General features: G+C 33.0%; 1 protein-coding gene and 1 long non-coding RNA gene across 2 annotated transcripts; both read right to left on the bottom strand.

Annotated features, from left to right (window-relative positions):
* Positions 1–430: 430 nt before the first annotated feature.
* Positions 431–1314, bottom strand: LOC146924706 (AT-hook motif nuclear-localized protein 28-like). Its single transcript, XM_085710958.1, has one exon. The coding sequence runs from the start codon at positions 1312–1314 to the stop codon at positions 568–570; it is 747 nt and encodes a 248-aa protein (XP_085567084.1). The 3' UTR covers positions 431–567.
* Positions 1315–6770: 5456 nt separating this feature from the next.
* LOC146924705 (uncharacterized) lies at positions 6771–7238 on the bottom strand. Its single transcript, XR_015010991.1, has 2 exons — positions 7145–7238; positions 6771–7067 (listed from the first exon to the last, which is right to left on the bottom strand). It is a non-coding gene; the product is annotated as an uncharacterized LOC146924705 (long non-coding RNA).
* Between the last annotated feature and the right edge of the window lie 11241 nt (positions 7239–18479).

The following is an 18479-nucleotide window of genomic DNA, read 5'->3' as shown; positions in this document are numbered from 1 at the left end:
TCATTTTCTCTAAGAGTGTAATTTTCTCTTTGATTTTACTATGGAATGTAATTGAAAAATATTAATGGTTAAAAAAATTAAGATTGAGCTAGACCAAGTTCAACATTGGATCAGGTTCATAAATTGATTTGTGATATTGTAGTATGTAATGTAATTTAATTCCAAAAAATATTAACACATATCAACAATAATGACGCAACACAATCACACACATCACCTGAAGAAAAAAAAATCAAATCTAGTCGGAGTCTTTAACCTTCTTGCTTCATTGAAAAAAATCAGCACGATGAAAATATTTTATGAAAATATTTACAAACAATTATTTTTCAATGTCAAAAACACATCAAAGAAAATTAATAGATGAGACAAAAAAATTAAATGAATAGAGTTCAGAAATACGATAAAACACACAAACTTGTACTAAAACATCTTTTATTTTTTTTTGAAAGAGTATAACAGCAAGAAATATCAACGCCTTATTCAAACATTAATGACAAGTTTTTGAAAACCCCTACTAGAAAACTCCTGAGAATCCCTTTGATATCTAATAAATTATTAGTACAAGGACTAGGCCACCCTATAAAATTTGGGCTTCTTCTGAAGAGTGGCGGTAATCATAACAACACTTGAAGCCATTATCTTTCCTATAACAATCCCACCATACACCCGACCCTCATTACCAGATAGGTAAATGCTAAAAGAAGAATAGGCAGGGTTGGTGATGAATTCAGAAGGAACACTATCAGAATTGGGATTGATGTAAGTGCCAGAGAGAGACATCATTTGGACGGGTCCTTCAATAGTGAGGGCAGGGAAATGAGATGTCGAGTTACGAATGGTAATATCAGAGACAAGACCGGAACCTCTCATTACTGTGATGTCAGCTTGATGGCGCAAAGCCATCTTGATGATGGACTCCACAACATCACATCCAGCTGAGATTGCGATAAAAATTTGTTTCATAAAACTTTCAGGCTCTACAGTGATCACCATGGGGGGTTTGGGTTTATTTTTGGAGGCCTTTGGTCTACCCCTTGATCTCTTAGAGGAGGTTGTGATCAGATCCTCCCTCGTATTTTGAGGGAGATCGATTAACATACCGGAGGGGGCTCCTGGTGGTGATGTTGGCATAACCAAGTTTTCAGTACCAATGTTTGTGGTGGTGTTTAGAAGAGAGGTTGTGTGCTCTATTATTTCACCCTCTGTGGCAGAGGAACTACCCAAGGGTGTTGAAAATCTCACATAGTTATTTTGTGAGAATTCATTCTCAATGTTTGAGGATTGAGAAAAGGGTGGGAGTTCTTTCTCTGCCATTGATAATGATTGAGGGAGAGAGCAACATTGTTAGGTATTTATAGGGAGAGGAATGTCAGCGACAATCACTTTTCAACACTCTCTCTAACACTCACTCATTTATTGAATGAAATTAATGTATGTCCCACCATTTTGTGAGGTTTCAATTTTCAAAGTGTAGACCCACAATGATTTAAAGGTGGAATTTAGTATGGGAAAGAGTGAGTATTAGAGAGTGTTCAAAAGATAGTGTTGTTAGCATTACTCTTTATAAGAATGGTATCAAATGCAAAAGATGTGGACCCCACTCATCTAGAATCCAAAATAAAGTAAGAAATAAATAAATGACAAAATTATTATCCAAAATTAAGTTGAGGGACAATGAGAGTAATTTTACCTATAAATAAGTATTGTATTTTAATGAATATCGATTTTGAATGCAATTAACAATAGAGAAAGTCTATCATGGTCACAAATATAAATGTATAGTGTTTAGGCACACACACATAAAAATATTTTTTCTAATAATAAAAAAGAACTTGATAATAAAATGATTTAGTCTTTTGAGAAAAAGGTTTTTGATGTGTGTGTGACCAAATACTATGCATTTATATTTGTGTCCATGCAAGAATGCCTCTAAATAATATGCACTTTCAATGGTAAAATATTGTGTCCAAGACCCGGGTTGGATACACAAGATAGATTATTCCTTTTCAACTGAATTTTTTCGATGCACAAGTTCATAACTGGTCAAAAATCTTATTTTTGATAGTCAAATGAACAGTCAAAGTAGTATTTAAAAATATGTATATAATTTATGATTTGAAATTGAACAGTCAAAGTAGTATTTAAAAATATGTATATAATTTATGATTTGAAATTTTAACAATTGGTTCAAAGTTCATTTACTCCCTAGAATATGCATCTTTTATACCCTTAATTAAATCAATTCAATGTATTAAATAAATTTGTATTAAATTTTAGTATTTGTTAAAACATGAATCTTTATCAGTTCTTAATATTTTTATATTGGTAACTATTTTAAATAATGCAACAAAATAGGATTAAATATTACCAGCACACAAATTACCCATCACTTTTTTGTTTGCGGTGGAAGTGGACTTTGAATTGTGATCCCTCTGAACTTCACCTAATAATGCAATATTGGAGGTTCAAATTCTAGAGTTGTGGTTTTGAGAGGACTTATTATTATCCAAGAATACCAATCTTCACTTGATGGTTAATATAAAAAACTATTAATGCCTTTTCTTTTTTGTAAGAAGTCTAACATAATTCACCGCATCTTTTTTAAATATGATATACAGTGTGCATTTGTTTTAGCTTAAAAAAATAGATTTTGAATCAAAAGAGTTTAGAGATTTTTTTAAAAAAATCTAAAGCTGTTTCTATTTGTTTACTATCATAAAAATCATTTTTTTAAGATTTAAAACTCTTACATTTGAGTTCCTTGTATTTAGGAAAAAAAATAGATTTTAGAAAAGCTACTTGAAATAAATTTTCATTTTGAAGCTAAAAATGATTTTTTTAGCAAAGTGGATTTTTTTAAAATCTAAAACAAACACAATAAAAAAAAGTGATTTCTTAATTAAAAAAATAGAAGAAAAAAAATCCCAAAACAAATGGGCCCACAATATTATACTCTGTACCTTCAGTCATTAGTCAAAGAGTTTATATGCTACTGTAAGTTATTTAAATATATATATATATATATATATATATATATATATATATATATATATTACGGGGAATTAATCACAATTAAAAAAGAACTGCAATATTGTACCAAAAAATAATAAAAAAGAACGCAACTCCAACAAAGCATACCAAAATTGCACAAAAGTACTAAAGAGATTGAGTGAAGACATATTTTAGGTAAATACTAGATATCAAGAATGATTTTATCAAGAAAGATTCAAGAATGACATGACAGAATAATCATCCTTAGATTTCAGTCTTATTTATTAACCTTTCATAAAAAAAAAAATACATAACACCCACCACCAGTGGCGGAGCCAGGAATTGTGGACAGTGGGGGCATCATATATATAAATTTGTAACAAAGAAAATATAAGATTGAAATTGTATAATTTAAATTTAAAATAATGGGATTGAATTGTAAAATTTAAATTTAAAATTCTGAGATTTTAGATTTACCTCTTAGAAAATCATAATGGAGGAACCTAGAGTAGAATAAAGGGAGAAGAGGACTTAAGAGACAAGATTAGATAATAGAAGGAGGAGAAGGAGAAGAAAGACGAGATTGGGTGTGAGTTTAGTATGTTTTTTTTGGTCGTGGGAGTGGGATAGTATGTTTCTTTGATGCAAAGCATGTTTGTATTGTTGTTTGTTATAATAAAAAAAAAAAACATGTCATACTAATTGGTGTTTTTGGACACTTATTAAGAAAAAAAGGTAAATTTTGTATTAAAATAAAGTTTTGTTTATACTTTTTAGAGATTGGCAACACAAGTTATAAGATATTTGATAGTTTATAGTTAAAAAGTTAGTTGATTGAAATTAAAATGTTTAGTAATTTAGCTTTTGTAAATATAAAATGACATAAAAATGCATAATTATGTGTGTGAAGAAAATAAAAAAATTAATCTAATTCTCCAATCCATCTCTTTTTTTCCTCTATGATGTGCATATGTGTCAAGATGTTGTACATATACTCTCTCTGAAATGGTAAGAGGTATCATATTTATCACCACCAATTGAAATTCACGTTAACATTGAGGAATATTTTAGGTGCCATTTTGTTTGCTTATGTTCATGAGTTTGGAAGATAAAGGCAGCTACCAGTATTACTTTTTTTTACAAAAGTTTGTGGAGACAGGTGCCCCCACAAGGCTCTACCTGCCTCCGCCCCTGCCCACCACCCCATGATTTCCTGCTAGGCTGAGATTTTATTGGCTAACATTAATTTCGAGACAATTTCTTGATAAAATTTAAGGATGATTATTCTGCCATGTCATTTTTGAATTTTTCTTGATATACAGCATTGCTCTTGAGAAACGGAAAATTTGTAAGACTGAATTTAGTTTGAGAGAAACATAAAAGCAATTTTGAGTAGTAAGAAAAAGATAGAAGAAAGAAAACAAAGTGAAAAGAAAAGATTATCACATAGTTTGGTATGAGAGAAAATGAAAAAAAAATTGATAGAAAAATAATGTGTGTATTAATAAAATAACATAAATATCCTTGAACAAAAACTAGTAATCGTAAAAATAAACTAAAATAAGTAATTTTTGTGAAATAAAATAGGTATTTTATTAAAACCAATGAAAATCATAAAAAAAGTAAAATATATTTTAAGATAATCAAAGATTTTTTCAATTTAATAAATTAATAATAGGTGAATATCCATCTTGCCCCATAGAAATCATAAGACTCAATTTAGTCCACGAAACAATGAAAACAACTTTTAGTCATTTTTTTTTTGTGGTGGCCGGGGTTCGAACTCCAAACCTTGCATATTTTATGCATTGTCCCTACCAACTGAGCTAAGCTCACGAGGTCAACAACGGGGCAACTTCTAGTTTTAAACTAATTGATTCCTTTAAAAAATATGTTATTGATATTAATTAAAATATTTATATGAATAAAATTTGTTTTGTGGTATAAAAATAATAAATTTGACGAATCATGTGTCACACACATTTTTTTTGAAGTAATGTGTTACACACATGTTTAGTTGTATACCCATCTATTTAAGAGTAGTGCTAGCAACGGCCTCTTTTAAACACTTTAAAAGTGAGTATTGTTAGCATTCCTCTCTATTTAATTATTTGATCACCTACTCTAGGTTTTATTTGGCATGATGTAATTCCTAGTCAAGTTATGCACGACTATAACCATAACATGTTATGTCTGTCTGTTTTTACTTTTTATATTTTCTTTACTGAAGGGTTTGGTGTTGCCCCCGTTCTCTTCGATTTTCAATATATCAGTTTAGTTTGAATCCCTTCTAGACTCACATTTAAAAAAAAATTATATTTTGTAATTTTTTAATTTTCATTGATTGTAATGAGATACTTAGGGCACGTTTGGATTGAGCTTATGCAAAACAGCTTATGTAAATAAATAAGTTCTTATTTATTATTCTTAAGTTTGTTAAGGTAGTTTATGAAAAAACAATTTATGAAGATAAAATTTTCTTTTGTGAGAGCTTATGAATTAATATAAAAGCTTATTTATTTGCATAAGCTATTTTTCATAAGCTCAATCCAAAAGGTCTTATTTTAATTTAGTTTTAGCATGCTATATTTTTGTTTAAGGATATTCATGTCATTATTTTGGTAATCTATTCATGTCATTTTATAAATATACATATTTATTTTCTATCATAATTTCCTTTCAAAATTACCTTGTGATAAAATCATACATATTTTTTTGAAGTTAATTATTAATATTTTTAATTTAATATCAAATTATAATTTTTGTTTTGTGATTTCAATTTAAATTTTATTAGATTTCAAATCGTAACTTAAATTTTATTTTACAAGGGTAAACGAGTAAATTACTTGTTATCTTATTCTGCTGGTTTCTAACTCGGCTTATATGTAGGATAAGACACTTGAACAACACTAAAGACTTGATCTTTTTACGGAGACAGGAAAAAAGGAGGATAAAACTGTAACCTCCTGGATTTTTGATCCAAGACATTACCTCTATTTCTTTCTTTTAGAACATATCCTATATATATATTTTTTTACAATAGTCATGCATAATAAATTCCTAACTAGAACCTAACAAAATAGTTAAACTAATTTGATTACAATTTAAAAACCCAAATTTGTTTCCCCGGGTACACGCTTCAAGCAAAACATCAAGCACACGTCATCTCTTCTTTGGTACCTAAAATGTTGGTTGTAAGGGTTAGTCTTCAACACCCATGAAATAAAAGCAATAATAAATTATAACATCAAATAAGAATATACAACCATCATCAAGGAATTGTGCTAAAATCATTTCTTTTTAGTTTAAAATATTCATCACTCAAAAATATACTATAAAGACAACATAAGACTCAAGACTCAATGTTGATGCAGATGCATGAAATGCAAATAGACATGAACCGGATATCGCCCCAATTGGCATAACAGTTTTAATCGCCCCATTTGGCATATAATAAAGAATCGCCCCATTTGGCATATAATAATAATCGCCTCATTTGGCACTTAAAATCCATTGAAATAATAATAATCGCCCTATTTGGCACTTAAAAATCCATTGAATCGCCCTATTTGGCACTTGATAAAATAATATAATAATCGTCCTTCTTGGCACTTAATATTCCATTGAATCGCCCCATTTGGCACTTAAGAATCCATCAAATGCAATGATATGCATGCTATGCACTTTTTTTTTTTTTGACACTTAAACCACATAAAATAATAAACTTGCAATCAGCCTCTAACTCACATACACCACAGAGAATCATTTTAACTCAACATTTTTCATTTCACAAATAAGCAATCATCAATATTTACACATTCATCAAAACACATACTTTAACAAAATTGCAACTCATCAATTCTTATAATTATCAACTACAAGAAAATTAATAAAAACATAATAAATCTTTTCACTCAACCATCGAATCAAGAAGCATATCAAATTCAACATCATAACCTATCATTTTCATTTAGATCATGGTCAAGACTAGAGCCCTTACCTTAACCCTTTTTTCCAACAATAGCAAGAAACTCTAAAGGCTCACACTGAAGGTTGCAAGAAGATTATATTTGAAGCTTCAATGGAAGAATAATCAAAATTAGAATAAAAGGAAACGATGTCGATAGAGAAAGAACTATGGAAAATATTATACCTTTAGAGCCTACACGGATAGTATAGTTGATGAAGATTTAGAATATTCAACAAGGTGATGATGGTTAATTAATTTGGAGGTTTATAGTGGAAACTAGGAGGGTAACACCGTAACACACGTTTTCTAGAATTTGAAATAGGATAGTTATTTTAAACTATGAATATACCAGTTGAAGAGTTGATTTGAAACCTGGAAGTGGGGAAGACTCTTTAAAATAGTCATCGTGTGGTTCGGCTATGCGGAAGAGAATTTATGCAAAGAATTATAGGAGATGGCTCGTATAACCCACTTGTGCAGTTAAGTGACAAAACTGATGCAATGAAATTAGAGGGGAATAAATCGTGTAATTCAGACTAGTGGAAAGAAGAATACTTGTGAGAGACTTCAGATAGGTGGTTAATGTGTAGCTTGATTTTAGGAACAAAATAACTGATGGCAAAGTGGCATAGAGAGAGAGAGGAAACAAATATAGACACGTTGGCTATAGTGCATAGAAAAAGTTGGCAACAAAAATCTCTAATAATTATTATTATTTTACACCCACAATAAGATGAACATGAGTGTGTTATCCATTATTTCACACAAGCCAGGCCACTAAACCGAGTAATTAGAAGATAAATTGAAACATGCATTTGATTTGGCAATTAGGCAAAGAAAGAACGTGTAGTACTATATGACCATGTCAAAATTGAAAACTAATTTATATAATAATAATAGTTAATATAATTAACTTTAAAATGAATTAAAAAAAATGCTGCAATATAATATTAGAGTACAAAAAGTCATTTAAGAAATAATTATTCTATTTTTGTAACACCAAATCGATTGATGTGTGTTTGGTAAAAATAAGCTATAAGCTAGCTGATAGCTGATAAGCTAGCTGATAGCTGAAAAGCTAGCTTATAGCTGATGGCTGATAGCTGATAGCTTATAGCTGAAAAGCTAGCTTATTAAAATTAAAAGTGTTTGGTAAAATTAGCTGTTTAAGTGACTGATAAATATAAAATGACATAAAAGGACATGTTTGTTTAATTTTTTTAATATCATATTTACAATTCTTATTACTTAATGTATTTCTTTTTAAATATTTAAATTTAATTCAAATTATTTTAATCATTAAAATGATAAATATATTTATGCATTTGACATTTTTTATTTAACAAAACTTTTTTTATAAATTTTATTAAACTAAACTTGCTTCAATATTTATGGTAAATTTTATATAAAATTATTTATCATATGAATTAAGGGCAAGGTCAAAAAGAAAACTTGAACAAGAAAAGTTAAAAAAGCAGTACAGTACTAAAACGGAATGCTTGAACAAGGTCATCTTGTTTTTTGTTTTGAAGAGGAACGTGGGTGGTTATATTAGAAAGCGGTTAGTTTTTTTTAATTAAAAACAATAAAATAAAATAAATAAAAGGTTAAAATTGGAAGAAAATATAAAAAGCTATCAGCTATAAGCTAAAAAGCTACTTGAATTAGCTTCTTAAAAAACGCTATAAGCTAGTGAGAAAAGCTTTTTACCAAACACATGACATTTTATTAAAACAAGCTTATAAGCTAGTCCAACAAGCTATAAGCTAGCTTATTTGTGTTACCAAACACAGCCAAAAATGAAATGAATGGAATAATAGATAGAATGAAATTCTAATTAATTGACTAAAGTAGGATATGTCAAGATTTTTCTTAAATTTTTCACACATAAAATAAATTGTTGAACAATTAAGACAAATCCAGAAAATTATTTAGAAGGACCAAGATAAAATATTGGGACGTTACATTATTACCCCCTTAAAATAATTTCGTCCTCGAAACTAGAGTTTCAACATATTAGAGTCGCGATCCTTCGTTTAAAAAAAATGAAGATAGACTATTCTAAAACTTAAATAGAATAGATTATATATACTATAAGAAAATTCTAGATCTTACAAAAACCATGAACAGTAACAATGAATAGTAACCCGCGTGAGGGTTGCTCGCCACTAGAGGGTTTGGCGGTCACCGCTCATCTCACGGTCTCCGCCCATCATTGTGTCTCGTTCTAAACTCAGGTTATGTTCTTCCTATTGCTTGTTGATCGAGTTTTGCTTCACAACGAATCTGGGTCTCTTTTCCTCTATCTGAATTGTAAATTTGGTTGGCTTCTAGGTCACTGTTTTCTGGTAGTCGTCACCATATTTCTCAATTCGTTTGGGTTTTATATACACAATCTGGTTTGTGATTGTTCTGTTTTTGTGATTAGAGACCGTTCCTTTCACATAACAATTCTCTATTTTCACAATCTGGGTTTATTTGCCTCTGGTTTATCTATTTTTGATTGCAGCATACAATTTTCTGTTTGTTGTTGTTGCGGATTCTTCAGCATGTCAGCAACCACTGGTTTATCTAATTTCGATTGCAGGACAATTCTTTGTTTGTTGTTGTTCTTGCAGATTCTTCTGTAGATCAGCAACCACAAGTGGGTTTGCAATGTCTGCTACTCTGGTACCTTTCGTATGTCCTTGGACTTGCTTGGTCTCCCCTTCACCCAAGCCTTCCGTGGTTCCTCCCATGGTCTCTAATCGCAGCTTTGCACAAGCGCTCCTTAACAAAGTTGATGTTTCTTTGTCCGATCTCCCAAAACTTTGTTTGAAAGGTGATCCCCTTTCAATCAAAATTTCAAAACAAGTTTACTAATCTGGTCTTTCTAATTACAACAATTATCTTCATGGAAGATTGACGTTGGCTCGTGGTGATCAACCTTTTTCCTTTAACGAGTTGCATGAGAAACTCTTGCGATTATGGAAACCTATTGATCAATGGAAGATGGTGCCCCTAGGTCTGGGTTTTTTTGAATTATGTTTCTCCTGTGCAGATGACCTTAGTAGTGTTTGGTCGAATGGTACTTCGAACTTGAAACCGAGATTGCTACGGCTTTCTCGTTGGTCTCTGTATTTTATCGCTTCTAGTCAAAAACAAACTCATAGTTAGGCATATATGTGTTTTCATTATCTTCCTCTGGAGTATTGGCAACCTATTAGTTTATTTGAGATTGTTGGGGCTTTAGGTATGCCTATAACAATTGACGAGAACACTAGATACCACATATTTGGTCATTATGCGTGTATGCTAGTTGATATATTAATATGGTTGGTTTTCTCCCTGACTCTTTGTGGGTTGAAAGAGAAAAGTTTTCTTTTGAAATCGCGATTGAGTATGAAAAACCTCCATACTTTTGTTTCAATTGCAATTCTATTGGTCATTCTTCCGATCATTGTAAAAATGATCTTGTCAATAAGAATTCTTTTGAAAAGGTCGCACCAAAATTGACCTTGTAAAACCTAAACAAGATTTTGTTCCTAAAAGAACTGCAGATCAAGTGCAAGGCAAAAGCAAACATGTGGCATTTGAGGATCCCCTTATTATTGATATAATAAGGTCGTAGGAGGAAACATCTAATGAGTTTATTAGAGATCTTATAATCTTTGCGGAAGAGCTTATTCCTAGTACTTCTGTGGGAACTGTTCCTGTGCAATCAGTTCAGGTTGTAGATGATCTTACCACTGATTTGGCTGAGAAACAAAGAGAGGATCAACATAGTGACAAATTTCCTGATTTACGCATTGTTGGTCCTTGGAGTGACGTTGTCACTTATTTGGACTACACTCAATATTCCTCATCATTGTGTGGCTCACTTCCTTCAAGAAATGAGGTTTTAAATCCAATTGTCGCTCATGACTTGGAGATTTTGCAGCAACATTTTTGGAAGGGTGGTGATGCTAAAGTTGTGCCTCGACTTTACACTAATGAAGAAGAGAGAGAGAGAGAGAGAGAGAGAGAGAGAGAGAGAGAGGCGGTTATCAATTATTTGAGGAACCGTTCTGCCGTTTCAGAAGAGCCCTTCATTGAGGTGGAGCCTAGAGCCACAAAGAAGAAGAAAAAGCATAAGGGTTTTCGGGTTCACAACACTCGTTCTAGGGGTAGGTTACCAGATTGATTCATGGATTTTCTCTTTTACTTTTTTTTTGTTTTTTTCTTTTTCCCTTTGTTTGTTTTGCTTTAATTTTCTTGTTTTTTCTGGGTATGGCGTTTGTCACCCATTTTTTTGTTGGCTTTAATCGTCTGTGAGAAGGTTTTGGTTCATGTCCCCCTTCTCTTTTTGTTTGTGTTTCCTTTTATTTTTATATATCTAGGGTGTTGCAGCTGGCTCTCCCTCTGCACCCCATTTGCCTAAAAAAAATATGTAGGATGGATTTTTTAACTAAAAAGATATCATATGAGAAGATTAAGGTTTAATATATATATATATATATATATATATATATATATATATATATATATATATATAGAGAGAGAGAGAGAGAGAGAGAGAGAGAGAGAGAGAGGACATTTCAAATGAGAGGAGTGTTTAGTGCGAGAGATGAGAGGGTTAAACCACAACCCTTAGATGAAATCAAACGGATCAGATCTAGTTTGGTGTTAAAATCTTCACGTGCTCTTCCATCCACACTGCTATGCACTCTCTTTCCAACTTTTTCACTTCCTTCATTTTCTGGGACTTTCCTTTCCATCTCTAATATTTCGTTCTGCATCATCAAAGTCCATAGCACAAAAAAAAATTGTTCTGCATTCCTCTCTTCCGTCCCGGTTTTACAGCAAATTAAGAACACCCACCATCATTTTTTTTTTTCACCATCAATTTATATACTACTTATTATGAACAAATGCAATCCAAATCTCTTAATATACTTATTATACATAATCATTAATTTTAAAAGGATTTGTTGAAAAACAATTAATTTTAAAAGGAATGTTTTCTGGAGAATGTATTTGCTCGTCTCTTTGTAGTTTTTCTCAAATGTCCCAAGTATTCTTTATGGATCAAAAACTCAGATCCAAAATAAGCACAACAATGAAATCACTTTTTCCCCAAACGACGAAAACTGGCGAACAGAAGCGCCACCTCCAAACTCTGGTGATTCTCCAAACGACGAACACCGGTGAACAGAAGCGTCGCCGCCGAACTCCGGCGAATATGAACAGAAGCGTTGTGGTACTCTTTCAAAGCTATTTTCTATCTTTTCCTTTCAAACGTTGTTGATTGACAGTGAAAAATTTCATTTGTTCCTTTGGAGAGTAGGGTGAGGGGGGTTAATTAACTTGGATGTAGAGGATGAAGATGAGTCACCCACGGCTTCAGAAATGAAATAAGGGGAAAAATAGTACATGTGAGTCACTAAAATAAGAGTTTTAATCTTAGCCATTGATTTTGATCCAACGGTTGATAAAAGACCCTATCATCCTCTCACAATAAAAATTCCTCCCACTTGATACATCCCCTATATATATATATATATATATATATATATGATTTGCTTGGATCGAAAGGGATGGTTGAACTGTTTAGATCCGCCGTTTGCTGGGGCTGAGCCACCGGTCTATCCTCGTCTGCCAGAATCTGTTAAGGTGAGGTGATGATTTTGTTGTGGTTGATCGCCTACCACCAATGAGACGAAGGGGGGGGGGGGGGGGGGGGGGGTGTTTTAACTTGGTTTTCGGGTGTCAAACATTGATTACGTTTGAACCTTTCTAACCGGTGATATCTTATTTTTTCTTGGGAAGGGAAAAAAGTAAGCAAAACCCTTGAGAGTCGAGGTCCGGGAGTTGTTTTCGCTACGGGAAGGTGTTAGGCACCCATAACGACTATAGTAACCTATAGGAACCGTCTTTAATTTCTACGCGCGCGCTTTATTTTTAAATGCTATTTGAAAATGTTATTTACACCTAAAATTTGCTAAGTGAAGAATTGGAGGGAGAAGAAAGTGTTTGAATTTTTATTTTATTTGAATTGAAGGAATTTTGTTCCTTGCCTACGTACCCGTTTAAGGGATCAAATCCACCGTAGTTCTCTTCCAAAAATGTTTTTTTGTTTTTGGTTGGTTGATTTTAAGTTTGAAAATGGGGTTTTGAAGAATAGAGATTGAGAAGCCTCAAGGGCATGAGAATTTAAGAAAAGGTGAGGTTTGATTAGTCATTTGCAAAAGAAGTCAAGTATGGTTATTTTTCATTGAATTTTTTATTAAGAAAAAAGAAAAGGAAAATACAATGGGATTTTGATCCCAAGGTTTATTATGAAAAAGAGTTTGAATGATGTTGTTCACATTTTTTGGAAAATTGATTTTTTCTAAGTATAAAACCTAAACATACATCTAAACATACAATCCTAAACATATATCTAAACATGCATATTCTAGCTATATCTAAAGTGGTGTGTGTGCATGTGTCGGTGCTTGTGTCGGTGCTTGTGTCGGTGTACATTATTAGAGTCCATTGTCCTTTACATCATACCCTAGATACATTCTATGGCCTCTTTGCCAAGAAATTAAAAGCATGAAAGTAAAATATTACAAAAACTCCTAATTATTACATTCTAATTCTTTGTACAAATTAAGTTGCAAGAAAGAAATAGAGATGAATATGGGATGAAATGAAGATGCTTATGAAATAATGGAACATGAAATGAAAGGAGTTAGTAACACAAGATATAATATGGTAAAGATAAAGCAAGTAAGATACCATAACAAGTGCAATAGAAATCAACACAAGACAAAACCAAAACAATGCAAAATATAGCCAAGATTCAAACAAACAAAATGCAAGAATCATATGGCTTATAATTCTCACAATTCAACATATTTTCCAAAGGCACAAACTCAGGTTTTAGGAGGAGAATCGAAGCAATATGATAAGCTTTGCATTTTGAATGAATTTAGGCACATTTACACTATTTATTTACAAACATGACTTGTAAACCAAGCAACTAACTAAGGTCCACACACAGGCATCAAAGTTATGTTCATACAGTGACTAGAGATTCATAGAAACACATATCAAGTATATCAAATGGTCATCAAGAACATGGCATAGAATTGAACTAATTTTTAGAGGTTTTTCACACAAAAAACAAGGAATAATGCAAGAAAATGTGTTAACACCTCTTGGCAAAATTTTCAGTGAACTAAATGCATAGATGTATCACAAAATTAACAAGAAACATACACAATTTTTTATAGAATTTTTGAAGGATTTTTAAAGGACTTTTAGACTTAAAATGTGCAAGAAAATCATCAATTTTAACAAGAATAGTAAAAATGCTACGCATATATTTTTTATCAAATTTTATTATGCAAAAGTATTATAAAACATCAAGAAAGTTATCAAGAACTCATGGAAATTCATTTGGAAATTTTGCACGAAATTTTGACATGCAAGAGGTGTAACTAGCAAGCAGTTAACAAGAATATGCAGAAAAAAGGGGGTTCACATAGTAAATCATCATACAGAAAGGAAAACATGGGCCTAGGAATAGAGATGGGTCGGGTTAGGGAAGGAATGGGTCGAACCGGTTTGAGAGGGAGTATATAAACAAGAAACCGGTTCAGAACTCATTCCAAACCTCCCTTTCTCTCTCTAATCTCAGACTCTCTCTTCTCTCTCTCTAAGTTTCAGTCTGGCCGTAAACTGGGGAAGACGGTGGAGAACGACGGAGAGGGATGAAGATTCATCGGAATCTTCATCTTCTCCGACGACTTAACGTTATTTCTTGAAACAAATCACCCAGACTTCTTCGTCTTCTTCCCCTTTTTACGAATCTGAGATTGTTTTTATGAAATTGTGGCTTAAACATGGCAGATCGAAGCTGATACCTTCGGTTCCTAGGGTTTCAAATATTTTCCTAAACTTTTTGAAACTAAACCCTAATCTACTCTATTTTACGTGCTGATCATGGATTTGTACTCTGATTCGACAAATAACCGGTGAATCTTTGTGGATCTACATCTTAGGGTTTCGGTTTCAACGTTTTCAATTCTTTTCAAACTTTTTCGAAAGAAACGAGTTTCGAACTTGTTAATCCACGTTGTTTCACCGTTTATTTTGTCTTGAGAACCTTCGATGAAGATTTAGGGCAGAAACGAGAAGGTTTTGTGTTGTTACCTGGATTTGATTGGGAGATTCGAACAAACGGATCCTCGCGAAGGTTTCTGGTGAGTTCTTGAGACTGATTCGGTTATCTTCCTCCTCTTCTCTGATTCGAATCCTTGTGATCCTTCTTCTTCTCTTCTCAAAAATCCTTCGTGATCGCGCTTGCGCTTGAATTGCGAAGGTATGAATTCAGTGATGAAGATTCTTGATGAATCTCTGAGAATTCATGTTAATTCGAATTGTCACTGATGAGTTTTGCTGTGTAATTGTTGAATTTGAGCTTCGTGTAGTGAAATTGACAAGAATTCGTGATGAATCAGTGTGAATTTGTGTTTGTTATGGTGGTTTAATTCAGTTACGGTGGTGACTGTGGCGGCCGTAATAGTTTGTTACGGCGGAGAGAGTTGGAGGAGAGAGAGAAAGATGATTCTGTTATTGATGAGTTGGCAATGATTCTGTGGGGATCCTCTGTAATTGGTGATGTGTCTTCTATTTATAGGCCAAGTGTAATGACTGGACCAATAGGAAGTGGACACCTGGACTGGGCCTTGAACAAATTCGTCCCTGGCTTGAAATTGATTTAGGGACCTTTCTGCAAAAATAGAAACTAAAAGGACCAATCTGCAATGACTTAAAAAAGGCTAAAGGAAAAAAAAAATGGACTTGAAGGACTGAAATTCAAATAAAAAAAAAACCAGAAAAGAAATAAAGTGAAACAGAGGGACTAAAGGGCAATTTTCGAAAGTTTTTTAGGACTTAAAATAAAAATAATAAAAAATGTACTAAAACTGGTAACTGGTAAATAACGTAAAGAGAAACAGTTAAAATTGACAAAACGGACTAAAATGAACCAGTGGCCTAAATGAGGTACTTTAAAGTACCTCTCTGCCGAAATTTCGTGTGAAATGACCAAAATGCCCCTGGGGCTGAAAACGACTAAAAAAAGACTCAGATGCAGTTGAAAAATGGTTTTTTAACAGAAATTGAATCAAAGACTCATACAAGCGAAATTAAAAGACTCAGAGACAATTTTTAGGATTTAAACAGTGACTTGACACTTGAAATGACCAAAATGCCCCTAGGGGCAAAACTGACTCAAAATGACTTCAAAATGCAAATTTTGGAATGGATTTTGATATAGAATGAAACAAAGACTTATTCAACCTTCTTGAAAGGACTCAAACAAAGTTTTGAAAGACTGAGAGAAATTTGACATAGGAAATGACTAAAATACCCTTGCATGTAACTTTCGCAAATAACATTGAAATAAAATGCAGAGAAAGATGTAATTGATCAGAGACAGTTCAAATGACTTAAAATGCAAGAAAGAAGAATTGGACTAGTATTTTTAGGTCCAAAATTAGGGTATAACAGCTGCCCCTATTTAAGTTTCTTTGTCCGGAGAGTCAAGAGACGAAGTCTTAGAGTTGACGGGACGAAGATACTTAAATATTAACATTTGCACTGTTTTTGGACATAAAAATACGTTTTCAGATTTTCAAAAATGTGCGTGCCATGCAATGCTTTGATTATGAATGCAAGACAAACAAACTGGAGTCTATGGAACCTATCATGTCACTGGGGATTCAGATAGACACTGACAGGGTAGACAAACCAGGGATAGAGAATAAGGTACAAGCTGTTCTTTGGGTCGAACTAGTCACTTGACCAAGGAATACAAAATAAGAGATAGGTGCAAGCTGTTCTTGGGATTGAACTTGGCGCTTGACCGGAAACATAGACATATAGGCAGATACAAGTTGTTCTTTGGATCGAACTTGACACTTGGTTGAAAATACAAACAGATAGACAGACACAAACTGCTCTTTTGGATTGAACTGGCTGTTTGGCTGGAGACATGGACAAAAGGGTTGATACAAGCTGTTTCTTTGGATCGAACTTGCTTGTTGGATTATCACCACATCATGTGGGAAAGTGCAGACTGTTCTCTTAGATCGAACTCGTCGTTTGACCGATAACAAAGCATAAGCTGGGTACAAACTGTTCTTCAGATTGAACTTGCCGTCTGACTGATAACAGAGCATGAGCCGGGTACAAACTGTTCTTCAAATCGAACTTGTCGTTTGTCCGGAAGCATAGGTATATAAACAGGTACAAGTGGTTCTTTTTTGGATCGAACCTGGCACTTGACCAGTAACAAGATACCAATTGAAAGTCTGGCTTAACAAGATACCAATTGAGGGTAAATTGTCATTGACTTAATCTGAGAATAGACATGACCATTTTTGTTGGCCCAAGAGTAAATTGACATTGATTTGGATTGAAAATTGACATTGAAAGAGAGATTGAAAGTTGAGATTGAACAGAGACATAGACATAGTCATAGACATTGGATTGAGAGTTGCAATTGAAAGAGACATTGGAAATTGGAATTGGATTGAGACATAGGCATTGATATTGGATTAGAGAGTTGCAATTGACATTGAAATTGGATTGAAATTGGATTGAAAGTTGACATTGACATTGGATATTGTCATTGGAATTGGAATTGACATTGACATTGATATTGACATTTGTCATTGACATTTGACATTGACATTGGAGATTGTCATTGAAATTGGAATTGAAATTGGAGATTGACATTGGAATTGTCATTGAAATTGGAATTGGAGTTGGAGATTAGAAATTTGGCATTGTCATTGGATATTGACATTGGAATTAGAATTGGAATTGCTTCGAATTTGACAGTTGAAATTGACATTGAGATTGGAAATTGCTTCGAATTTGACAGTTGACATGTTTTGAAATTGAGATTGGAAAGTTGAGATTGCATCGAATTTGACAATTGAAATTGGATTTGACAATTGGAATTGAAATTGACAGTTTGGAATTGTAATTGAAATTGAATTTGACAGTTGGAATTTGGATTGAATTTGACAATTGAGAGTTGGATATGCAACATGTATGTATGACATATCAAGATTATTGGATGTATGAGCACATAGAATGCATGATTATGCATGTATGAATGCTTGAAATGCATGATTGATTGGCAGCTTGACAGAGAAGTTTCACAGAGATGGACAAGACATTGGAAGATTGGGCACGTAGTGGCTCGTGCTGCAACATATTCACAGGAGAAAACCTCTTTGGAAAAGACCGTCGTTGAGAGACGTATCGAAACCATGGCTGAGGGCAATAAAACTTGTAAAGGGTAGACCCTTGGAGAGTTCTTGGATACAGGTCGCCATTGCTAGGCGTGTCAGTGCTGGGTAAACATTGGATGTTCGCATCTGTGGTCAATGCTTTTTCAATACTTCATTCTTTCATTTTTCCTTTTCAAACCCCATTTTTGCCTGAACCGCCCTTTCGGGTTTTCGATTCACCGGGGAATAAATATTCTTTTCAT

The sequence above is a fragment of the Medicago sativa genome, chromosome 5 (genome assembly GCF_051527215.1).
Source record: "Medicago sativa cultivar Bolivia chromosome 5, Bolivia_mono, whole genome shotgun sequence".
In the NCBI taxonomy this organism is placed as follows: Eukaryota; Viridiplantae; Streptophyta; class Magnoliopsida; order Fabales; family Fabaceae; genus Medicago; species Medicago sativa.
The sequence above is the reverse complement of the archived record's forward strand: the minus strand, read 5'-3'. Positions and strand labels throughout refer to the sequence as shown.